Below are 26,683 nucleotides of genomic sequence, written 5' to 3' on the forward strand. Positions count from 1 at the left end.
TTACTTTTTTATCCCGCGCTAACAAAGTCACAGGCAACGTGAAAGATGAAATAATTCTGAAGACGAAATCAAAAGAAATGATAATTTGAAATTACATTTATCACTTAAAAATGCAACAACAATAGTTTATTTAAAAATTAAAAGATACTACTGACTGTAATCCAAACTTGTCCTGACTCCGCGGAAGAATACGAATCTACTGATTGTTACTTTACAAAATTGCTACTTCTACGAAAACTAATTTGTGTGTGTCATTTCAATAAAAAATGTTGAAATTTTGCTTTATAGACTTCAATATATTTTTTTCATATAATATTTGGTATGAAAAAAAGCAAAAGGGCCTTACATTAACTCTTATTAATAATTTACGAAACTTTATTATTATTTTTTTATATTGAATAAGCTAGCGCTTGACCAAGATCCCACCTGATGAAGTGATGATGTAGTCTAAAGATGGTACGCGCTAGCTTTGTAAATGCCTATTCACTCTACTTGGACGGAAAAACTGACGCCGGTAACTTATTCCAATCCTCAGCAGTACACACAAGGAACGATACGCGTATAAATATTACAATAAAAGAATATCAAATTAAGAAAAAGTAAAGATTTCACATACAAATTATAATTCAAGATGAAAGAATAGAAAAACGAATTTACTTGAAATTTTTAATGAGAAATCTGGCAGTGTTTTTCTCAATATAAGCCGGAATGTATGAGGTAAGCTACATGTACTCAGCTTTCTAGTTGTCCATCATTTAATCTTGATCGTTGGTCATTTTTCAATATATTTTACAAAATAAATGTTTTCGAGAACTGTATACACATCGATATTTAATACAGTAATGAGGAAAACATTTTCATAGAAACCGCCGTCTTCTTAGTTTTGAATATTTAGAATCGTAATTCAAATTCGCTAACTAAAATTTCTATATATTGTGCTTATCTTTTAGATGTAGCAACGTTTTCATATAAATGTGGAAACTTAAACACATTATTCTGCAAAAATGCTGTTTCCAAAATTTTAATTTGCGTTCAAAGCTTTGAATTTTAATACAAATTGTAAATAAACTGTCCTTTTTTTTGAAGTTACACATCAAAATCATTGAGATGTTGAAACATTTTGCTCGTTTGCCATTTTATAATAAAAAAGGAGAGTTTTTCAACTAGGGTAAGAGAAATGTAAATCCCGGGTGCGTTCCTTTGGAGATCCCGGAACTCTTACCAGTTGCACTTGAGGATGGCCACCCAAGAGGTTTTAGTGAGTCAAGTCTCACAGAACCCTATCTTTCCCCCAAAAGACAGGGTATCTTTTGAAGTCCCCCCCCCCCGAAAGAAAAAAGGTAAGAGAAATGAAAGACAGTATTGTATATATTAATATTATAATTGCTACAAGTCAACTCAGCGCCTAGCACCATCTCTGTACACGTCGCTGGGGGCGGGGCCTCACACGGACACGCCCACATCATCAGAAAAACAAACTCAAACAGCGATATTTATTAAAAAGGGAAGACATTATTTCATATTTATATTCACAATTATATCAAATAAAATAAATTTCAATGATAGTTAATTCATAAATGAATTGTTTTATATTATAATACTCAAAATGATACTAAAATGGTAAGAATTCCTCTGATGTAATACAAACCCCGCCCCCAGCACTGTGAGGCCCCGCCCCCAGAACTGCGAGGCCCCGCCCCCAGCACTGCGAGGCCCCGCCCACATCTATGTAAGCGACGCGTGCGCACATTTACATAGCACGTTATATACTACATTACTTGTACATAACAAGTTATTAATAATTTTGAATCATTTCTTTTCTTTCATAAACAAATAAACTGACTTTGAATTAAAGATGTCACCAACAACAGATGAACCGTAGATTTGTTACTTCATTGAACAGGGAAGTATAAGTAAGAGTCCCCTCCCCTTCCTATGGTGAAGTAGGGTAAACATTTAGTCCTGGTATATCCACACTGTATCAGTGTGTATGTCTCAGAGGTCTGTCTCTGATGCGCGGGAGTCGAGCCAATGTCTCTCCCTCTCCTTTCTTCTTCTGCTGCGACAAGATCCGCTCTGAAAGTTGACACGAGCTTCAATATAAACTCTTATGAAATTAATTATAATAAGTAGAACTTGGTAAAAAAATCTAGTAGAACGTAGAAGAATCAGTATAAAAGTAGTAGAATTTAGTAGGAAATGGTAGAAATTATTTGGTATAAAGTGGAAGAATTTAGTATAAGTAGTTGAATTTGGTAGGAAATGATAGAATTTGGTATGTAGTGGTAGAATTTGGTAGGAAATGTTTGAATTTGGTAGGAAGTGGTAGTTTAGTATGAAGTGGTAGAATTTGGTAGGAAGTGGTAGAATTTGGTAAGAAATGGTAGAATTTGGTAGGAAGTGGTAAAATTGTATGTTGAAAGAATTAGGTAATATGTGGTCAGGTAAAGTATAACCGTGGTGTCGCTGCGCAGCGCCGCCGCCCGCTCCGCCGCGCGCGTCTCCTGCACAGACAACAGCTCCTACACAAAATACATTATGAAATAACAACATCTTAAAATACTCACATATTTATTTATTTCTATTTAATTAAAGTACAATATAGAGTTTCACCTGCATCATGACAGCGGCCTCCATCTCCACCATACTGACACCTGACTTTGATATTCCATCCTCGTCATCTAGAAACAAACAATTCCATTGTCACCTTCTCTACAATAAACTAATACCAACAAGTGGGGTGTCATAAAATAGTCATTCTTCCCCTGAGTGTCATGTCAATGTGAACTTTACCCGTGTGATATGTGAACAGTTGTGGTGGTGTTGGCAGAGCTCGTAACGCGACAGTCTCCGTCTTGAGTCTTGCTGCATGTCGCCTCAGCCGCGCCTCGTGCTGCTCTGACCACGCCCCCGACCTCGCCCCGCCCACAACTACCTCGGCCCCGCCCACATCGCCCATATCGCCCACAGATACACACCCCTCCACATCTTCATCCCTAAAATACACAAAAGTTTTACATCACATTTCCTTCTCTCTGTCAACTTCTTTACTAATAAAAGAAAACATTAATTTATAAATAACTAGCTTTTACCCGCGACTCCGTCCGCGCGGAATATAAAATAGAAAACGGGGTAAAAATTATCCTATGTCCGTTTCCTGGTTCTAAGCTACCTGCCCACCAATTTTCAGTCAAATTGATTCAGCCGTTCTTGAGTTATAAATAGTGTAACTAACACGACTTTCTGACTATATATATAGATCTTTGTCATTAGAAACATCTCTATTAGTGTGAATGTTGAACTCACAGTGTGTCATCCAGCTGGTGTTGGTGTGGAGGGAGCCAGGGTCCAGGAGAGAGGAGGGGCTCGCCCAGCGCCGGCGCAGCCTCCAGCCGCGCGAGCAATCTCCTCGCTACTGTCTCCGCTGCTTGTCTCTGGTGTCACAGAGACAACTAATTTATACCACCCATTTATATTGAATTTATTTACTTTAAAAAATTACTTGAAAAAAAATTAGTTTGAAGCAAACATTAACCGTCAAAGTCAAGAAGGAAGGAGAAGTTGTGTCAACAGAGAAATATACCTAGGAAAGGGAAACATCCTTTTTCTATGTGTTCCCACCCCCAATTAAAGCTAAGCAATGCATCTATTATAACGATTATTTCGCTATTTCGGCGAATGTATGTGACCGCTAGCTCATTTGCCACCTACTGATACAAAACAAGGGGTCTGTATGTAATGTGTGTGAGAGCTGTATGTCGTATATTTGGAGGTCTGTAGTGTATGTACGATATAATGCATGCTGTATATAGCAGCTGAGTGTGGTGGGTCCGTGTTGGGTACGTACCTCGTGCAGCCGCTGCTCGGGGGGTGCGGTGGGTGCGGAGGGCTGAGTCTCGGCGAGGGCTAGAAGCACGTCGTACGTCTCTAGCGCGCGGTCTGCAGCTCGCAGCGCGCTGCACAGCGCCACCATTGATGACTCCTGCGCCGCGCACGCGCACGACAACCTAACACGGACATACATTACAATATACAACAATACAACGCACCTCCGTAACTCATTGAGGTGGACAGAAATATTGGACTTTTTGAAATTGTGACATTTTGTGCCTATTTATTTTTTGCAACTGATAGTTGTTGTTAGTTTTGGAAGCTCAAATTAATGATAGAGATAGAATAAATGACAGTAGTTGACAGTAATGTGTAGAGGGGAGCGGTTGTTGTGTGTAGATGGGAGCAGTTGTTGTGTGTAGAGGGGAGCGGTTGTTGTGTGTAGAGGGGAGCGGTTGGTGTGTGTAGAGGGGAGCGGTTGGTGTGTGTAGAGGGAAGAGGTTGGTGTGTGTAGAGGGGAGCGGTTGGTGTGTGTAGAGGGGAGCGGTTGTTGTGTGTAGAGGGGAGCGGTTGGTGTGTGTAGAGGGGAGCGGTTGGTGTGTGTAGAGGGGAGCGGTTGGTGTGTGTAGAGGGGAGCGGTTGGTGTGTGTAGAGGGGAGCGGTTGGTGTGTGTAGAGGGGAGCGGTTGGTGTGTGTAGAGGGGAGCGGTTGGTGTGTGTAGAGGGGAGCGGTTGGTGTGTGTAGAGGGGAGCGGTTGGTGTGTGTAGAGGGGAGCTGTTGGTGTGTGTAGAGGGGAGCGGTTGGTGTGTGTAGAGGGGAGCGGTTGGTGTGTGTAGAGGGGAGCGGTTGGTGTGTGTAGAGGGGAGCGGTTGGTGTGTGTAGAGGGGAGCGGTTGGTGTGTGTAGAGGGGAGCGGTTGGTGTGTGTAGAGGGGAGCGGTTGGTGTGTGTAGAGGGGAGCGGTTGGTGTGTGTAGAGGGGAGCGGTTGGTGTGTGTAGAGGGGAGCGGTTGGTGTGTGTAGAGGGGAGTGGTGGGTGTATGTAGAGGGGAGTGGGGGGTGTGTGTGTACCTGTGCGCGGTGTCGAGTGCGCGTGCGAGTGCGCAGTCGAGGACGCGGCAGTCCGCCTGCAGACGCAGACATCGCGCGCGCCACACCGCCGCGCCCGCACTCAGCGCACCCGCCTCCTCTGTCACACACATGTAACGTGTATGTATTGTGTTGTATGACGTAAACAAAACGCTGTGTAATGTATGTGTGAGAGTACCGTGGTGCAGGTCGTCACATGGCAGCAGCGCGCCCGGTAGCCGCGACTCTCCGCACATCGCGCGACTCTGAAACACCTCGCATCTTACTTCCCCATTGACAACTTACTATAAAGAGATTTGTGTATGTACCATATATTGAAAATGCTGTAAGAAATCGTGTCAAAGTTATTGCGTGAAGTTGTCAAAAATTCAAAATTCCGCGAAAACACGATAACCTGTCACGCTGTGTTGTAGAGTAACATCGTATCAATGTAAGTTGTTGTAGTACTGAATTCTGAATTGTTCTACTGAATCTTGAACTATGAAAATGTTAACAACAAAATTTTGTGCCCGATGGTCCAACTCAAATATTTCGTACTATTCGACTTATATTGTAATTTTAAGAGTTGTAGGCCATTTTGTATGAAAATTTATGTGTTACCTCATCGTTACTGAGCTGATTGGTTGAGTCGGAGTCAGTGGCGCGCCGCAAGCGAACCCGGGAGGCGATCTTGGCTTGCCGAGACTCACAACGACCTGTGACGGAAAAGTTTTCTTTGCTGTCTTAAAAATTAAAAATTATTAACACTATTTATTGATTTAAAAAACTTCAACAAGCCCAAATAACTGCACCTATGACACACTAGGAAAGGTTACAAATTGAATGATACCCAATTCGTTAAAATAAGTTCAGTCGTTTAGACTCCCAAGTGGTTACAAAGAAACTTACGTACAAACTAACATAATATATTTAATGTACCTGGCGAGGGTGGCAGCAGGCCTTCCGGCACATGGCAACCCTCTAACAAATGCGCTCCTCGCGCGAACTGGCAACACCTACATATACAATTAATAGTTTATTTTTCGTTTTATATACAGACTTTGTAAGCGCAGAATTAAAAAAAAATCTATAATATTCCAGCGAGCATCAGCTGCTACCTTCCCGTCAAAATCAGTCCAGTCGTTCCGGATATTACCCGCAACAAACACTACCTTGCTGACAGACACACAGACAGACAAATTATATAATAAATATGATAATAGTCCATATTACACACAGGCACTGCAATTTTTTAAATCTTACTAATATTATAAATGCGAATGTTTAGATGGATGTTTATTTAAATATATCTCCGGAACGACTCAACAGATCGTGATGAAATTTGGTACAGATGTAGAACATAGTCTGGAAGAACACATAGGCTACTTATTGCGTTTTTTTTAATTCCGCGCGGACGGAGTCGCAGGCGACAGCTATTCATACTGAGGTTTAAGTTTATGTTAAAATATGACTCTGGCTTCGAACCCACGATCGTAAGATAAATACTAGACTATTAGCACTAGACCATAGATTATACCTAGCAGTAGTGAGGCATATCTCTGAGTCCCGCTCAGAGTAATTGACACTGGTGTCTCCAGGTTCTGTGGGGGGCGGCGTACTCTCCGCGGGAGGTGGCTCTGACCTGCTGTGTTAAGAGAGAGATTTGCAATTTGTGTGTCTAATGTTAAAAAAAAAACATTTAAAATTCTTTTACAAATTGATCTAAGTCTTCTTTGCCTTGCGGCGATGCAAACACGAGGCTACACAAGTCACAGTGGTAAAGTCAATCAAGTCAGTCAATGTCATTTTGTTGACATACCTCAATGTATCTCACCTGGCAGGTAACTCCTGCGTGCTGCTGTCTGTATCCAGCTCCTGCCGCTCCTGCATCTCCTGCCGGTGAGGACTGCCCAATTCGGCAGGACTTAGTGAGGACGTGTCATTCTGTAATATCAAGTTATTTATGTGGTCTCTTCGTATGGCTAAGAATCGCGTGTCTCTGGTCATCACTTACTTGGTCAGTGCGTGACCTGTCAGCATCATTATCCAGCTCTCCAGCCGGCTGTGTAGTGGATTCACACTCATCTAAAAATACAAGTACATGTCTAGTTTTAGTCCTCTTTAACTTTCCATTCTTTTATAAAAAGATGGGAAGGGGACGGCGATTTGATAGAGGTGTGGTTCCTCCGTTGATGAAAGATAAGCAACGCATCTGCAATTGCTCGTTTGCCACATTTAACATTAAAAAAAACTGAGAACACCGGCTATTACGACATCGAAGGGGTCGAAAAATATCTGTTATAATAACCAATATTCTACTCTAGCGTTAAGAATTGACCTTTTAGTTTGATTCAGAAGAAATCTACTTGAAGTACCATTAAACAATTATGGCGTTGTAATAAAATTGTGACATACCTGACACCTCCTGCTCCTCTTCAGGAATGGCTCTCGCGCTCTTATCCTGCGCCCGCCGCCTGACCAGCTCGGCTATGACTCCATGCAGCTCCGCTAGTCTTGCATCGTGAGCTCTTGCCTCATTGGCTGCTCGTTGCTTCTCTGCCGCGAGGGCTCGGGCGAGCGCGTCTCTTTCATTACGTAGAGTGATTATGTCGTCTTGACCACTGCTTTGCGTCGCTATCTGCAAGTTAAATAAGGACATTTTTAGCAACTCATCTTCTTGCCCTTTTCCCTAAATAGTGTGTATACATCTGTCTTCAGTCGTCATATCTGATTTCACTCCCATCTCTAGCATATCTTCTTGCACACAATTCTAGGCAAGTCACAAACGAACTGTGTTCAACGATATGCAGGTGGCATTATAATAAACTACGACTTGCCACCTCTTCGGTCAGTGGTCGTTGTTTTTTTTTCATCGCCAGTGTTCTGTGTACTCTACGTTAATTGGAAGCCTTAGTAAACATCCTGTATAACTACAACCCTGTATAACTTCTTTGTAGAGGTTTGTGGTGGGTTTCCAACCGGTTGACAATAATCACTACTACTAATTACTAATATTGTAATTGCGAATATTTAGATGGATAGATAAGTGGGTGTTTCTTTGAAGGTATCTCTGAACGGCTCAACGGATCCCGATTAAATTTGGCATAAGGGTAAAGCATTGTCTGGAAAAACATATAGGCTTTGATTTCAGTAACAGTTGCGTGGGATACGTTGATATACATATTTATTCGATAACTCCGAGAGTAGACCATAGACTCGAGTAACACGAGATACATTTTACATCTTTTTAATTCTGCGCATACGAATTTGCGGGCAAAAGCTAGCATATAATAAGTATCGGCTTATTATCTAAAGTCGCAAATTGTCACAGATAAAAAATCGAGCATCCAATTAGATTCTATCCTTACTTTTGTCAAATAATAAAATCTCTTACGATCTGGAGCGTGTTGACAAACACATAAAAGCTATTTCTGTTGTTAAAACCAACATGTCAGCGGACGTATTTTCACTGCCGAAATAAGTTGAGAAACATTACCTAGTCAGTCGGGTAAAAACACATTGTTGCTCTGTTATTTCAGAGAGGTTAAGATGCATCTTTGTGTAAATACTAGCAATTGCTCGCGACTTTATCCGCGCGGAATTAAAAAACAATCTAGTGATAAACATAGCCTATGTCACCCGGGGATAGTGTAGCTTTCAGTGAAGGAATGTTTCAAATCAGTTCAGTAGTTTCGGAGCCTATTTAATGCAAACAAACAAACAATCAAATATTTCCTTTTAGTAATATTAGAATAGATAATGGTCCACATCGTGCGATCTGACAAAATTTATCCAAGACAATTTTAAATCCATTCAAAAACCCATCTAAAGTACGCAATCTATTTTTTTTTCGATGAAATAATTTTTCAAAATTATTTGAAGTAGAACTATCAGTCAAAAACCTACCAAATGCAAGCCATTCTGCCCTGCTATAGGGGGCGCTGTGACCGGTCGTAAACTGGAATATCTCCAAGAAGACTCCCTCGAAATCTCTTCTTCTCCTACATTAGGACAACATAAGTACCAACTCCTACTTCTTCTTACTCCTGATGATGAATCGAGTTGAGTTAAAGGGAGTCGACCGACTACTTCCAACTCTGCTAGTAGTGGTTCCTTTTCCTTCGGTTCTGGCATAGGAAATGTTCCAGCAGTTGAATAAGTCTCTTCAGTTTTTCTTTCTTGGTATCTCCTATCCCGTAATGGAGGGACTTCAGCGACAGGTTCATCGTTAGTGACTTCCGTTGTCTCGACATAGTCATTTTCTTCAATCGGATGGTTTATTTCTTCGTTCTTCTTCTTGATTCGTTCTAGATCTGCGTAATAGTAGGCGGTGGAGCGCGGCGGCTCAGTGGATTGTGTTCTAGTGCCCGCCATCTTGGATTCGATTATTTCAAATTGCACATATTTTTTCTTTGTGTGTGAATATTATAATTTAAATGTAGAATTTACATATTTCTCGAACTATAATGTATTAATTAGGAATTTAGAACAAAAAAATCAAAAACGGAGATTTAAGTACTGAAAACGAATATTATACGAAGATGGACCCCCGATGGGTCCGAAACTAGTCGGTGCCGTCACCGGACGATCAAAACGTGAGTTAAGCCGTTTCTTAATTAATTAATTATACGAAGTTGTTTAGATTTTTTTAGTCCTTTCTATTTTCTTTCGTCAAATACTTTTTACCCATTTATATTTAGTCAACCTAGTCATTGAAGTAATGACAATTACGGTTAGTTTAACTTTAGTCGTTCAAGGTCAACAAACAAAATACAAAATTAATTTCCCAAGATAACAGAATCATAACAATGATTCTAGAATTAACTCGTGAACGGTGTAAGGGGAGGCAACCCCACCGCCACAATTACCTACCCCCTATAAATTGCCTAGAGGTTGTACGTGCCAATCAAAATGTATCTGTGGTACAAGTTAGAAAAAAGAACGACAACGTGTCTAAATGTTTATAAATCTACATTGTAGAATGAAGAGTTATAAACATATAAACAGAGATTTTAAATATTATTTTTTTAGTAGAAGCAAAAGCGACAATACACGTCTACATATTATTTAGTCTACATTGTAGGTTGTAGACTTATAAATTTATAGACAAGAGATAAAAAAAATTACGCAACATTCTCTTGAGCCAAATCATATTTGCTAAAACATCTTATAAAAATGGGTCGACAGACAAACATTTTGTGATATAAGATATAACTAGATTCTCCTATACGTTGCGACTAACTTTTACAAATTGCAACCAATCGAGCGGTGGGAGGTGGCTGTGACCTTGGCCTTGTCTGCGCGAAGTAGGGGGTCGCACCCCTCACCCAAGAGGGGTGTCTTGTTTGCGACGATAGCGACGTGATCGCCTCTTACTCGTTTGCTTTTATATAGAATTTTTATTGACCCATCTTACTTATTGGTTAAGAATAAAATCGGAACAAGCGTTTTATTACAAAAAAAAAACTTGCTGTTCAAATGCGACTTCATTTGTATGAAATTCCATTAACTTGTGGCAAACAGAAAAACTTTGTTTTATTATTCACATTGCGTAATAAATTCAACAGCAAATTTAAAAATTCAAATGCTCAAATGACAACGAAAATCTCTATTGGGTGAGAATTGCCGTTACCATGGCAACCATCTTTGTTGTTATTTGTTTGCAATTTTTGTCCCTTTCTCACATAACATATTTTTTAAATTTACTCACCCTTAAATGTTAATTACGTGAAAATATATAGCCTAAAGCATGTCTTAAGTAAAGGGCTTTTTATTACAAAAATAATTATTCAAAAATATACCGTAATTACTGAGATCCTGCGTTACAAAGAAAATGTTTGTTTGATTTCAAAATGTACGCTGCATAGTAAGGTATAGTGTACAATATACACTCGAAAATGGATAAGCGAGGAAAATATCGCTGTCCTTTGCATATTCGCTTATCTAGGTTGGAAAGTATTACCACCGGGGAGTGTGATGAATGCTTAAGCGTGCCCACACCCTGGTTCTCGGTGAGCTGAGGGAAACAGTGGGGTTTTAGTCGGTAGTCTTCTGTAGGAGGGAGTCCGACATAACCACCGCGCCTTTCCCCTCTAGGGCGCGGTGGTATGCGTAACGCATTTCCACACTATAAAAAAAAAAAAAAAAAAAAAAAAAAAAAAAAAAAAAAAAAAAAAAGGTTGGAAAGTATTAGTTATTTATTGTAAAAAAAATATTATCATCCCTCATTAATACAAATAATCAGTGGAAGTTGATATTTTAAACATCAGTTATCCCTTTTAATATTAAGCCAGTACAATTGGACAGTAGCGCTGGCCTGGCTTAAGTTCAGCGTCAGTTAGTGTATATATGTCACTTGTATGCTGAGCGCTACTGTACTGGAATAATGTGAACCAGATGTGTTATTTTCAACTATCAGTTCGAAATGAAATAATTCTGAAACTGTTATTGTAGAGAACCTCAAAGTTCCAGACCGAGTCAGACGGCTCGTTAGCCGCAAGGCTGTTGCCATTAGGACCCAGCTGACTGTACAAGGTGACAAGGATTATTCATAAAGTATGGATAAGTCTTGAAAAATACATATCTAGAATCCAATTTCATTTTACAAGGAATCTAAATTGAAGAAATTATATATTTAAAGGTTTTGAATTTTTTTTTTACTTGAGGGATTTGTACTATCCAACTAAAGGATGATCGATAACAGCGGGCAGCGGTAACTCCACCATTTTAGCGAACAGTAACTCGAAATTATTATAATTATTCATTAAAATCTGTAGTCGGTTAATTTTCCTTATTTTGGACTTTTCGAAAAATGGCATAAAGTTTTGTCACATTTTTTTAAATAATGTTAAGTCATTTTAGGGCATTTTTAATCTATATTTATTGCTCTATTATTTTTATGAACAAAACTAGATATCACCCGCGACTCCGTCCGTGCGGAATTAAAAACAACATAATGAGTAACATATGTGTTCTTCCACACTATGTCCATCTATGATAAATTTCATCAAGGTCCGTTGAGCCGTTCCTTGAGAGTTGAGATATCTTCAAACAAACATCCATACATCCAAGATAACGCTTGATGAAAGTGTTAAGTAATGATTGGGTCGAAAGAAATGGACTAGTTAAGTTTAATTACTTATTACAGCTGTACTCTTGTTCTGAACATTAGTGATACATACTCACCCTATAAGTCTATAAAGCAATCCATTAGGAAATATAAATTAACACCTAAACGACCTTCACGCGTTTTTTTACAACATACCTACATGTCACTTTACTAATTTGTTAGGTTCACCAATTATCATGTGTCCCAATTTGAATATTTAATTTTGTCTTTAATTTTTTTTAAATCTACTTATGCGGTTCGATTATCATACTAATATTGTAAATTCTTAGATGTTTGTTAGAAGTTATGTCCAAAACGTATCATCAGATTTGGATGAATTCACAAAGACTACTAATTAAGTTTTTTGGAACGAAGTTCCTTATCGCGCGTTGTGAAAAGGGGCTAGACGGAAAAAATTCTTACGAAAAGTTGTCACGACACTTTTTGCTATAGTAAGTATGTTAACGACGAATGAGCGCTACTTCACCATGGCAACGACGTGACAATATATAACGAAAATTCATAGAAATAAAATGTACTTCTTGTGAAAACTTAAGTTTTTTATTCGTAAAATGAACATTGGTTCCTTCACTAATTAATTGAAAGGAACTTCGTTCCATCTGGGTGTCCCTTGACACCTCTCAAGTTTTTTTATATTCCGCACGGACGAAGTCGCGTGCTACAGTTAGTTAAAAATATTTTATGTATGTCGGTCAATACAATTTGACATTGCAGTCAACATCAAGTTATCAACATCAGATGGGATGTTCAAAGCACTCAAATATAAAAAAAATCTCGAATTATCATAGTCACCCTAGTCTATTAGAGTTAACATCAAAGGAGAGTGGCAAAGTAACGCCTACAGTACCGACCAGACGAACAGCCTCGCTTTTAATTGCCGTGTTATTTTTTCATTGCTTTAGACCTGTGCCAGTCTATTACATTTCTACAGCGCTAGAGGGCTCTTAGTGACCACTGGTAAAGTTAAAAAACTACGATAAATTAAATAGGTTTGCACAAACTACACAACATTGCTAAATACCGCATGCTTGTAGGCGTATCAGCTCACGAGTTATCATTTTTTGGCTCTCCTGTAAAGTTCATACTTTCGGGGTTACAGCGTTTACGCTTTCTAGCGTCGATATATTACAGCTTCGGATATCAAACTTACGCATCACTATCGTTATATTTGTGTTTAAAACAGGTTTGTCTGCGTCTTTACAAATGTTTTACGCAGTAACAATACACTAGTTTGATACCTAGAAATCTCAAACATTGGTAGACACCAGAACGCATTCAGGTGGCAGCTTGCTCGTTTTCCATTTTATAATTTTAAAAAAACTTACTCCTATTAAATAAAAATTTATGGTTAATAAGGAAACTATCTATATCGATGGGTAGTTGGAATAATGTCGCAATGGATATTGCGACAGTCTTCGGGTTAAGTCAGATTCGGTATCTACGGACCTAAATACACCTTATATATTTTTTTTACTTAATTCTGATGAAAAATGACAAAAATAGAAAAATCACTTTGTACATTAATTGTTTGTTCCTGGTAAACGTTTAGAAAAATATTACTGGAACAATACGGTTATGTTGAAAGTGAAATTTTTGTTTCAATTTTAGACCAGCAATTGTAATTACGGCTTTCTTCCAGGGAATAAAACATGTAAACATTAAACGCACTATACATTACTGTACCTACTTTGATGTTAACAGATTCGCACTAAACATTGCTGTACCTACTAAACTATCGTTGAGTCGTTACTCAATGGCAGCAAATATTAAATCACGCACAAGACTACCAAACTATAGTTATTTTATTTGTATTACTGAAGATAATAATCTACAATAATTATTTTACAATTTTATAGTCATCTGTTCATGATTCGAATTAATGTACCTGTGTCAAAATTTTTGTTTTCTGATATTTTACAAATGACATGTACTTAAATCATCATCATCATCAACCTGCCCTTATCCCTATGGAGGGTCGGCACAGTATGTACTACTCCTCCATACATCTCTATCAGACGTCATATCTGAATTTACCCCCTTCTTACGCATATCCTCTTTCACACAATCCATCCATACTTTCTTTGGTCTTCCTCTACCTTTATAGCCATCCACATTCAATCTCATTACTTTTTTATTTATATGATTATCATCCCTCCGCATAACATGTCCAAACCACGCTAAAATTCTGCTCCTCAATTTCTCGATAACTGGCGCTACTTTCAAACTTCCTCTGATATGCACATTCTTAACTTTATCTTTTCTTGTCACACCACACATCCATCTTAGCATACGCATCTCAGCTACATGCAATCTTCTTTCATCCGAAACCTTGGTGGCCCAACATTCAGATCCGTACAATAAGACAGGTCTTACGATTGACTTGTAGATCTGTCCCTTAAGCTTGGGTGGCATTCTTGGATCACAAGTCACACCGGTGACCTGTCGCCATTTCATCCAACCTGCATTTATTCGGCTTTTCACATCCCGGTCAACACCACCATCGTATTGGACGAGTGAACCGAGGTACTTAAAATCGGAGCAGGTTGGTAGGTCAACACCATTTAAAGCGATTGGAGAAAAGCTGGTCGGACCACCAAAATCGCAGAACAAATGTTCAGTTTTGGTTCTGCTGATTTTAAGACCAGCTCTCTCCAATTTATCTCGCCATTTTTCCAACCTGCTCTGCACCTCGCATTCATCCTCCCCGACAAGCACGATGTCATCAGCATAAAGCATACACCAGGGTGCTTCCTCCTGTATGTCTGATGTTAGCGCATCCATTACCAGGAGGAAGAGATACGGACTTAAAGCCGAACCCTGGTGTAGGCCTACCAAGACACCAAACCTGTCACTATCGCCAACAGCGGACTGGATGTGTGTATTGGCTCGACAATACATAGCACGAATAAGCTGCAGCTCCTTTCACTTTCAAAGCCCACCACAAAACCTTCCTCGGAACCCTATCGTATGCTTTTTCGAGGTCTACAAACACCATGTGCAGGTTTTTATGCACACGCCTATATTTCTCGCAAAGTTGGCGAATAGCAAAAATGGCATCCGTAGTCCCCCGTCCTGGTGTAAACCCAAATTGGTTCCGAGTTACCTCATTCTCCTCTCTTATTCTTCCGTCCACCACTCTCTCCCAAGCTTTCATACTGTTTGACATGAGCTTTATTCCTCTATAGTTGTTACAGATTTGTACATCACCCTTGTTTTTAAAAATTGGCACCAGCGAACTCCTACACCACTCAACGCTGTTTAATATCATTATCATCCGCCAATACATTTCCTTCATCGTCTTTAATACACTTGATGTGGTTTACATCTCTTGCATTCCTTTCTCTCTCTCTTGCTATACGGAACAGGCGTTTTTGTCCCGGCGGGCTGTTCAGGGATTCATATAATTTATCTTGTGCCTGTGCCTTAGCAGTTGCGATGGCTTTCTTAGTAAATGACATGTACTTAAATGTCGCAGATAATATATATTTATTAACACCGAAATACGAGTAAAACATAATGGTGACATTTTAGAGAAATTTACACGTTTAGACGTTGTTTCTACGTATTCTACAGCTGAATCTGCAACTCTTCCTGAATTACAAGGAGCTTACAACGAACCGGTTCCTGTGTCGAAAGCTCTGTACTCTGATCTACTGAGTCTTTGTAACAGTCATGATATTCCACAATATTATCACGATTTCTATAAATCTTTGGCATGTGGAACCCACGAAGCTGCTGAGGTACAGGATCCGCTACAGGAGTCAAGTCTTTAGACGTGATTTTGCTTTAAATATTTTGGTACCCAATTTTTTATTATGTTAAGATAATACGAATGTTGGTTTAGATGAGTTTATTTCCTACAGTTCCTAATAAACTAGTCTTAGTTTATTATAATTAGAGTAGGTACATTTTATAAAATAATTTAATTTAAATAGCACAAGTTTTAAAGTTAAGCATAAGTACCTTTTTTATTAGGAATTCTTAATTTTCATGGATAATATAAGTAAAAAAGTCTTATAAAGTCACGAATTTGTCATTTTAATTATGCTACTTTGATTCAATAAAAGATTGTTTAATAATAACATAATGCTCTTTTTTCTACCACTTTAAATGATCCATTCTTATATTTCTAGTAAAAAAATAATAATAATAAAAGCACTGTCAATCAAAATAAGATATTCACGCAAAAATAAAAGATTTAAAAAAAAACATACAACGATGAATATACAGTAAAATATGAATACCGTCCACAAAAAGCTCATCAAGTTCAAGGAATAAGAACACAAACTATGGTTACTGTATCCATCGTGTATCACATAATACACTGAAAAAAGCTGTAACATATTATTACTGTATCAACATTCATTTTTTTTTTCGTGGAACAAAGCTGTAAGTGACTATTATGGGAACAACCTTTCGACATAAATAGTAGCAATATGATCTTTACCGATTTTTTCCTATTTGGATAAAATATACAATCTTGTAACTGCAACAGTACTTTAGGTAAAAAATAACGAACAAGGTGACATATAATTTATTTTAAGATATTCAGTGGTTTTATAGTTATTCCATAATTTCATTAAATATTTTTTCCTGAACATTTTCATTTTTACGATTGCGGCTTTATTCCCGGTACCCATCGATATATACAAGTAAGTATATAAGACTACAAACAAAAAGATAAAAAAGAAGTCTGTGAAAAAGTATTTTAAAAGAAAAGACAAGGTTTTTAAAAAACAAACCTTCCAGAATTACCAGGCGTACAGCAATCAAAAGGAGTTACACTGAAAAGATTATTCCAGCATACAGGCACAAAGACTAGGTATTATTTAAGCCCTATTCAAATATACGAACTAAACTAAACCTTATCACTTTGAAATAAAGTCTAAAATTGTGTTAAAGCTGACCAAAATTTCTTATGACGCAACTTTCTCTAAGCCATCTTTCATAACATTCTTAATACCTTGTTATAAAGTTGAATTTAGTCTATCAAATACTTTCACTAGCTCATAGTAAATCGTTTGTAAGACCTAGGCGGTTAGGTCTGGTTTCGTCTGCACTAGATGTAGGTCTCAGGGAGACGCAGTATCGACCAAACTGAGAAAGGTCAAGTGTAAGATTTTAAGCTGAAATATCTAGAATCTAACGGTTGTTGAATTTTACGTTTAACTGTTGGTATAATCCGCCAAAAGAGCTGAGAAACCCGACAGACTATTAAACTCTATTTTTATATATCACTAGCTATCGCCCGCGACGCCGTCCGAGCGGAATAAAAAAAACATAGTGAGCAGCCTTGAACCTCCAGACTATGATCAACATCTATGCCAAATTTCATCGAGAACTGTTGCCGTTATGGAGATGCCTTTAAACAAACATCCATCCATCCATCCAAACATTCACATTTATAATATTAGTAAGATAAGATGGCAAACGAACCAGTGGCCACCTGAATTCGTATAACTGTAAATGCAGATTCGTTGTCTACCTTTAATCAACGGAGAAGAGGACACACAGATAGATAATATGTCTCCTTCCTATACGACAAATGCACATTCCCTTCCCATCCTTTCCTTACAATAAAAGGGTGGGAAAGGAACGTGGACTAAAATTTAAATGAAACAAGGAATTGTTTCCACTTGACGCCTATCTTTAGTGTATAGTCTGTCACTTTGCTGAAGAATACGAACGAACGACACATCCATCGTCAAAATCGATATAGTCATTTAGACTACACGAAGTCATAAATTGACTTACACAAACATACATACGTGCAAAAACATTACCACTTTGTCAGTCGTTTAAATACACAATGTTACCTGTGTTTTTTGCCCAGAATGAGAAGTACATAAAGTGCAAAAAAATCCACATATATATAATAACCAATATTGTCTATTTATGAATAACGGATGTATTCATTGCCCGACTGACAGTAGGGTAATGTTTTCAAAAGAATTGTCTTTGCATCAATATCATGTATACGTATTAAATCGATTACGAACAGACAAACAAAGCTTATATTGTTATATGCTTTCACCTATTCAACAATAATGTCCGTTTGTAATTTGTCTAGGCAATTTGTAGTTAATGAATTCACAATGCATGTCACATGACCTAAATATAAACCACAATTAAGTCTAAGTTTCAAAACATAACCACATCTATCTATATACATAAAAGAAAGTGGTGTTAGTTACACCATTTATAACTCAAGAACGGCTGAATCGAATTGACTGAAAATTGGTGGGCAGGTAGCTTAGAACCAGGAAAAGGACATAGGATAATTTTTACCCCGTTTTCTATTTTTTATTCCGCGCGGACGGAGTCGCGGGTAAAAGCTAGTATATATATAAAAGAAAGTCGTGTTAGTTACACTATTTATAACTCAAGACCGGTCGAACTGATTTAGCTGAAAATTGATGGGCAGATAGCTTAGAACCAGGAAACGGACATAGGATAATTTTTTCCCCGTTTTCTATTTTTTATTCCGCGCGGACGGAGTCGCGGGTAAAAGCTGGTTTAATATAAAAAATGCCTGATTTACACTATGCCACTTGAATGCCAGCGCTACTGTCCTACTATACTGGAATAATGTAAACCAGGCATTAAGACCAGATGAAATCACACGTTCCATAAGGTTCATTTAGACATAAGCCGGTATCGTACGTCCAACGTTCGGCAGTTCATTTAAAAGCGAGAAACGTATGGGAATACAAGAGAGCGCTATACCGAAACTAAGGTCATCGCGGGACAGTTCTAACTGTACGTACAATACGTACGAAATTAAATTTAAACTGTATGCAACGTACCTTATCATAACAGTTTTGTTACCATACGTGTTGACTGACCATCTAAATACGGAAGAAACATGCACATAACTATTTTTGTCAACGCATTGACTGTGCATAAAAACATATAAAGAATACAAAGAATGCGCCATTACAATGATTATATGGTATACTGACGTCATGAACTCTTTAATTTACACGACGACGTAATGGTAACGACTTATTTCATACCAGTACGCTGGTGCACTTAATAAATTGATTACAGTCGAATTTGGATATGCGAGAGTTCAAGGGAGATATTTTTCTCTCTTGTAAAGGTATCACTCTCACGCGAGTTACTCGCTTATGGAGGTTGTCCGTCTGGACATGACAATAACTGTCACTTATCTGGATTCTACAGTATTTCATGTGTGACTTAGGACAGGCTCCAGCCTCCACAGTGGTCACATCTATGAGCTAAATTACGTGAATAGAAACATGGCTGTTTATAATATTTTTTTTTTATGGAAACACTCAAATATCATCATCATCAGCTCACTATAAATCTCCTAAGTTAGGGTTTACTATGTCATAGTCAACCACAGTCAAGTGCGGGTTGACTTCACACATATCATTGAGTTTCTTCTCAGATATGTGCAGCATCACGATGTTTTCCTTCATCATAAGAACATCGCATAAATGTACATTATGTAAATCTAAAATCGAAAAACACATTGGTACATGGCAGGATTCGAACTCAGGACCTGCAGATTGTAAGTCAAGTGCTTAACCCCTGAGCCATGGATGCTCTTAGTCAAATATAATAAATAGATATGTTAAACGGATACGATACGACTACGATATTACGTTAGGTGTAAATGTCTTAACAATAAACAATGTTAAAACCAAAACAGATATATGAAGGCTATTAAACATTAATATTAATACAGAAATATAATTGAGAGATAAGACACACTATAAAAATATGTCACGTCTCGTTGAAAAACCAGAGACAATATACAAGTTCTGCGGCAGATTGTGTAAAAGAAAACAGAACTACAGAGATATATGCAAGAGTACATATGTCTACTCTACATTAAAAGTAGGCTGAAAGTGCGACTGCAGTAGAATTTTTCCATTAGCAACTCCAATGTATTTATATATCGCAGAATGTATCAAGAACTCAAAGTACAATAGCAATAAAAAATAAAATCAATTACCTATACTGTTACAATAAAACTAGCAAATTGGAATCCTTCCAAAGAATATTTGGTGCAGTTTAAATTAACAAAGATATAACTCCTCTGATTTTCATGTTTATATAAAACTAGCTTTTACTCGCGACTTCGTCCGCGCGGAATAAAAAAATGCACACAAGATAAAAAAGTTCCTATGTCCGTCTCCTAGTTCTAAGCTACCTCCCAATCAATTTTCAGCTAAATCAGTTCGACCAATCTTGAGTTATAAATAGTGTAACTAACACGACTTTCTTTGATATATATATAGATATTATTTTAATATAAAAAAATTTTTGTTGACATCCAAAAATACAGTGAAATACAGTGGCTGCGCCTAGTGCAAGGATCATGGATGATATGTGTGAAGTCAACAAAACCGCACTTGGCTGCGGTTGACTATGGCCTAGTTGCGCCTAACTTAGGGTATTCTCCGAGACCCTCGGTACGGATGTATGGTGATGAATTTTTTTTTTTTTCATATTAGCTGTGCAGTTATTTCTTATATAAACAATACTAAATATAACTTATGTCACTCTGTGATAATGTAACTTTATAATGGTGATTTTTTTTTTAAAAATGGCTCTAGTAGTCTCCGAGTTTATTGACACAATCATATAAATCCATCCTCTTTTTAGCCTACTTCAAGTACAAGTTAAAATGCAGATATAATTTTATCTACATTCAAATAAAAACTTATTTTTATTTTTGCTATTTTTTTATTAATTTCACTTTCTGTTTTATATTCCTTTAGATTACTCCAGTTATTTTTTCTTCCTTTAATGTTCAATTATTTTAATTTTTTTTTATATTATTTTTAATTAAATTAAAATTATTTTTAATATTCGAAGACGAGTTTTTAATTTAAACCCAAAACTATAATATAAATTTTAAATCATTCAAAAAAAATATATCAAATTTTTTACCGCCAAATTGCGTAAAGATGAAAAAAAACGAACCATAAACAAATTCGTTTAAATTATAATATTCACACATTACCTTTCACTAGCATTTAAAAAAAATATATAAACACACTAAAACGAGAAGTGCTACCGTTGGGGGTGAAAAGGGCACTGAAATTCCGACAAATACTATGACGTCACACTGCACTCCATAAGTAGGTCACCAAATATACCGTTAAAAGAGATGGGCATAATATAACCTATTATTTAACAGTTAACCGTTATATTACAACAGCTGATTTTCATTAACTACATATGTTTTATTAACCATTTATTTCGTTATGTTTCAATTTGTATACTTAATTGCATTTGTAGAATGAAATAAAGCTATTAACGTTCAAGTATTTTTATTAATTAAATTTGAGTTAATAAGAAATTTTTATACAATCTTCGCAATTATTCATAACAACTAATTAAGAGCTTTTTTGTTGAGAGAACGTTAGTTAAAGAATTACTTTTGTCCAGATGCATTTATAACTGCGTAGCAACACATTCCCATCTCAGAACCAAACTACATTTTTTTCATAACTCTCACAAACCGGCCACGAAAAGCGCTTCGACAAGCTTTGACTTTTAATAAACTATTCAACTTAATAAAATACTACCAACACAAAGTGAAATACCACTTAATTGGTGTCAAAACTTTTAAATTGCCACAACAAAAACTAATTTTAACACCACTTTTTGCGTATTATTAGTTAAATTAACACAATTTAATAACTTAATTATCTCTAAAATCACTGTCTAATTGCAACGGTTATCCAAGCGAGCTACAAAAGCTTTAATTTTTCACTGTTTATTTATTAAATCAAGTACTTGGCGCGAGTATATACACGAGCGCAGCAGCGCTGTCGCGGCGCGGAATGGCGCATTTCCTGAGTGTTGCCATCGTGGGAATTTAGCCTGTAATATAATTAACATTTATCTTCCGGACTGTGTGTTTGTAAATATCATAACGACACAATATGATATTTAAAAGGGTGAGAAAATGTTTATACTATTGAGGTCGATTATTTAATGCTTTAAAATCATCTTTATATCAAATAATTGACAATCATAGACCTTGTTCAAAACTACTGTTATAATTTCAAAAATTATTTAGCCATCACAAAGCTAACATTGTCCCTGAGTCACTTTGCATTTGGACAAATTCAGCAATTAAATAACAAAACGTATCCTTATCTTTATTTGACATAGTTCATTTACATTGTAATAATAAAATAGTTCTAATAACTATATTTCTGTACCAGAATTATCAAGTCAAACGTCTCCGTATGTTTAATGCTTGTTAATATTTTAACTTATTTAGAAATAATTTAAATAATCAGAAACTATTATTCGATACTGACAGCGAAGCTTTCATAAAGATCCAGAAAGTATCCAAAATTTACAAGGTTATAAATTAATCTTAAAAATCAACATAAAATATATTTGTCCCGAAATGTGAGCGTTTATTTGATACTGGCAGCACTAAAGAAATGTCATTTGTACACCTACGAGATTCCGGCCAGTACCATTTGTTAACTCGATCACGAACTTTCCTAAAATTGTGTTCTCAGTTTCAAAAATTTACCTATTAAGCTATATCCCTTTGCCGTAGATAATTTTATAAAAATTGTGTGATGAAGAGAAACGATATTGTATTAATACATGAAAAAAAACCCTATGAATTTAAGTGTAAAATGTGCAGTTCATCTATGGTGAATTATAAGTGAATACGCAGCGATTATCGTTCGAGAACTTACAATGGTAGGGGATATACTCTGAGCTGTACTCTAAATTTTTAACTAGTACGGAATAAATAACATCAAACTTAAAGGTTTGTCTCGTTTATGTCGCGGATTGAAACATTCGTAGTACAGAATCTCCACTGCCCTTAAATCTTTATATATTACCATCTCTCTCGTCGTCTTTGTAACAAACAGAGATGTTACATAAAATTTGTATTACGGCAATAGACTGCACTCTAACATGTCATGCGTTAATTTATAATTAATGTCACCGTTCAATTTTAAATATAGTCAATCCATAATCTTACTAACCAACAAATTTAAGAATTTTGTAAGTTAACGAATTCAAATTATTTAATGAAATTTTGCTTGCATTAATACAATTATTTTTAAATAATAAATTTTTGGATCCATTATAGAATAGTCAAATCAACTACACTACTAGCGACAGCTATGTCGCCCGCGGCTCCGTTCGCGTGGAATTAAAAAAAACTAATAAGTAGCCTATGTGTTCTTCCAGACTAAATTCTAAATCTGTGCCAAATTTCATAAAAATTTGTTCTGCCGTTCCGGAGACACCTTCATACATACATCCATCTAAACTTTCCCATTTATAATATAAGTAAGATTAAGATAGTTGATTCTAAACCTGAAACATCTCTTGTTACTTATACATCAACGCACACAATAAACAATACAATCCACCCCGGAACTAGAGACAGTCGTGAAGATATTCTATAAAAGCCGGCACGTGTACGCTGTTCGGTTAATTTCGTAATTAAAACGAGGTTAATTTTAAATTACATTCAATATTATATCGTATCACCAACGCATAAAGTTGAATTTCCAATCGACATCGAAACACTGTTGCGGTGGTTTCGAAGTGCATTAAGTTCTTGTGAAAAATGTCACTAATTGAGACAATATTAAACTACTATTGTTAGTAAGTAGGCTACGTAGTTATAAATAAACTACCAAGCCACAGCTTCGCACTTAGAAAGATAAAATAAAGTAACATTAATTAAAAAAAAAACAACCAAGACTCTAATAGATGAAATAGCGCCACCTGGTGTCTGTTTTTTAAAACAAAAATGTAATTATCGCTTAATAAATTACAATGTAATATGTAACATTTTCTTATTATAAAATAATAAGTCGGCTGCAACACCGTCGCGCAGGATAAAAAAAAACGTAATAAGTATGCTATGTGTTCGTCCAGACTATGTTCTACATCTGTGACAAATTTCATCAAGATCTGTTGAGACGTTCCGGAGATAACTTCACACATCCATCTAAACATTCACATTTATAATATTAGTAAGATATACACGAAAATATCATTAAAAAAAACTTAGCAATTTAAAAAAGTAGTAGCGGTTCTTTCACATTTTTTTTAGAATTTATCACTTACGTCCACTCTACGTGTATTGTGCTTATGTACCCTCAGACACTCCAGGGAAGAAGACGAATCGAACGGCACCTCACTCGTCAAAATCTGTTCAGTCGTTTAGGCTCTAGATCGTCACAATGGAATTTGCATACGTACAAACAAACTTACATACGAGAGAAAAACATTACCCGCTTGTCTATAGTAACAAGATACGAAACGAAAAGCACGAGCATTAAAATATAGCTTTAAATATTACTAACTAGCTTCTACCCGCGACTCCGTCCGCGCGGAATAAAAAATAGAAAACGGGGTAAAAATTATCCTATGTCCTTTTCCTGGTTCTAAGCTACCTGCCCACCAATTTTCAGTCAAATCGATTCAGCCATTCTTGAGTTATAAATAGTGTAACTAACACGACTTTCTTTTATATATATAGATACTAGCGACCCGCCCCGGCTTCGCACGGGTGCAATGCAAAATATACCTACTACGGCGCAAACAACTACGACCCTGCATTTTAAATTTGTAATATCTTCGGTAATATTCACTTAAATTACATGCTGTAAAAAGCATATTGATCTATAATAAATGCACAATTTATTTAAGGTACTTAAATGGATAAGGATTAATGCTGTATTGTTTAAAATCACTTCGTAAAAGAATAAAAATGGTTATGCTGGGTTATCCCTAAGAGATAGACATATACCATCGCGGACTTTTTTGTTGAACTTTTTAAGGTGAACAATACTGTAGTACATTATTTTGGTCTATCTCGTAGGGTTCAGCCAGCGTTTGCAATATAAGCGCAAAAAAACGTGCTTATTTACGACATCACATTAGAAAACTTTAAATTTATCAGTGTTTCTCTACTATATTATGCATTTATTATACATACAAACCTTCCTTAAGAATCACTCTATCTATTAAAAAAAACCGCGTCAAAATCCGTTGCGTAGTTTTAAAGATCTAAGCATACATACGGACATACAGGGAAAGCGACTTTGTTTTATACTATGTATATTGATTATAAATGTGAATGTTTTGATGGATGGAAGTTTGTTTAAATATATCTCCGGAACAACTCAACAGATCTTGATGAAATTTGTCACAGATGTAGAACATAGTCTGAAAGAACACATAGGATACTTTTTAGGTTTCTTCATGCCGCGCGGGCGGGGTCGCGGGCGACAGCTGGTTGGTAATATTTATTATTAACTAGCTTTTACCCGCGACTCCGTCCGCGCGGAATAAAAAAAAAAAAAAAAAAAAACGGGGTAAAAATTATCCTATGTCCTATTCCTGGTTCTAAGCTACCTGCTCACCAATTTTCAGTCAAATCGATTCAGCCGTTCTTGAGTTATAAATAGTGTAACTAACACAACTTTCTTTTATATATATAGATGATAAACTATTATATGTAATTTTCTTTGTAGACGTATTATATTAAAACAATAAATAAGTTTAGTGTATCGCCCCTACCATTGTCATAAAATAAATTCGAGTTTTATTTTTTTTAACATTCATTTTCACTGTAAATGAAGTAATTTTCCAGTATTTAATTGAAATAAATCGATGAATGAAATGAGAAAGTGAATTTATTTAAAACTAGTTATTGCTCGCAACTCCATCTGCGCGGAATAAATAATTCCAAATTTCATCGAGATCCGGAGAGCCGTTCTGGAGATACCTTGTAACCAACATCTACCCATCCATCCATCAATCCAAACATTCACATTTATAATATTAGTAAGAAGTAAGATATTTAAGTTATGAAACCAAACGCCAAAATATAAAGTATTTATTATATTACATTAGATTAGGGGATTTCTGATATTAAATGGGCCACAAAAACAATACCATCGAGAATATAAAAATCCTTTCGAATTACCACAGTAGGGGAAAACATCTAACGCACCGATTTAAACTCTATGACCAACACAATAATGGACAAATTCTTTTAACCGAATCTTAACAAGATGGCGTATTTCGACATAGAGGTCGGAAGGACAGAGTTGGCGAGACGTACAGTGAATTTAGGGCACGTGCTTGAGAAGGTCTCCTTCATGACATGTAGCTTTTTTTTATGAAAAAAACATAGCAAGCAACTGTTAAAATGGTTTAGTACAGAAATAAATATTCTGGATTAACATTCTGGACTACCAACATTAAAAAAACCTGGTGTAAATGTCGTCTCTTTTCGTTTGCCCCTTATGTCATAAAAAGAAGTAGATCCGAACAAGTTTGCAGTTTGCAAACTAAGTAAAGCATCCACCCTTGCCCAAAAAAAGACACCCAATAATTCTGACTCAAATACATCGATGTCAAACCTATAACCCGAATATATTGCAAACCCGATGCTGCGGCGACTCTTATAATGATAAAGAGATTTGCATTTTAAAGTACAGTGAATCCTGGACCTGGATAAGTGAGAAACCTATACGACCGAGAGTCACTATCCGATCTCGAAGATCGAACTTCGGAAACTCGGGTAAGAGAGCAAAAAAATAACGCGTTCCCTTGAATCCACGCTTATCCAGGTTCGACTGTACTTAGATTTAACTATTCTATTTGTCTAAA

The 26,683-nt window shown here is 36.6% G+C and overlaps 1 protein-coding gene across 2 annotated transcripts; it reads right to left on the reverse strand.

Annotated features, from left to right (window-relative positions):
• Positions 1-1,563: 1,563 nt before the first annotated feature.
• LOC106708162 lies at positions 1,564-21,681 on the reverse strand. Of its 2 annotated transcripts, none has more exons than XM_045685252.1 (16): positions 21,596-21,681; positions 8,803-9,357; positions 7,312-7,534; positions 6,911-6,981; positions 6,731-6,840; positions 6,434-6,538; positions 5,836-5,912; positions 5,518-5,612; positions 5,096-5,162; positions 4,900-5,017; positions 3,848-4,007; positions 3,307-3,434; positions 2,794-2,996; positions 2,614-2,681; positions 2,457-2,522; positions 1,564-2,076 (listed from the first exon to the last, which is right to left on the reverse strand). In XM_045685252.1, the coding sequence occupies exons 2-16, from the start codon at positions 9,268-9,270 to the stop codon at positions 1,996-1,998; spliced, it is 2,040 nt and encodes a 679-aa protein (XP_045541208.1). In that variant the 5' UTR covers positions 9,271-9,357; positions 21,596-21,681; the 3' UTR covers positions 1,564-1,995. The 2 variants fall into 2 exon arrangements, with proteins under 2 accessions (XP_045541208.1, XP_045541207.1); XM_045685251.1 differs by having other exon boundaries at positions 6,434-6,541; positions 21,596-21,680.
• Positions 21,682-26,683: the final 5,002 nt, after the last annotated feature.

This window comes from Papilio machaon, chromosome 29 (genome assembly GCF_912999745.1).
Source record: "Papilio machaon chromosome 29, ilPapMach1.1, whole genome shotgun sequence".
Lineage (NCBI taxonomy): Eukaryota > Metazoa > Arthropoda > Insecta > Lepidoptera > Papilionidae > Papilio > Papilio machaon.

Coding starts and splice junctions, on each gene's coding strand:
- LOC106708162 (XM_045685251.1), bottom strand. CDS start 9,270: ATGGCGGGCACTAGAACACAATCCACTGAGCCGCCGCGCTCCACCGCC. Junction 6,542..6,730: donor ACGCAGGAGTTACCTGCCAG/GTGAGATACATT, acceptor CTCTTAACACAG/CAGGTCAGAGCCACCTCCCG. Junction 5,163..5,517: donor ATCAGCTCAGTAACGATGAG/GTAACACATAAA, acceptor GAGGTGTTTCAG/AGTCGCGCGATGTGCGGAGA.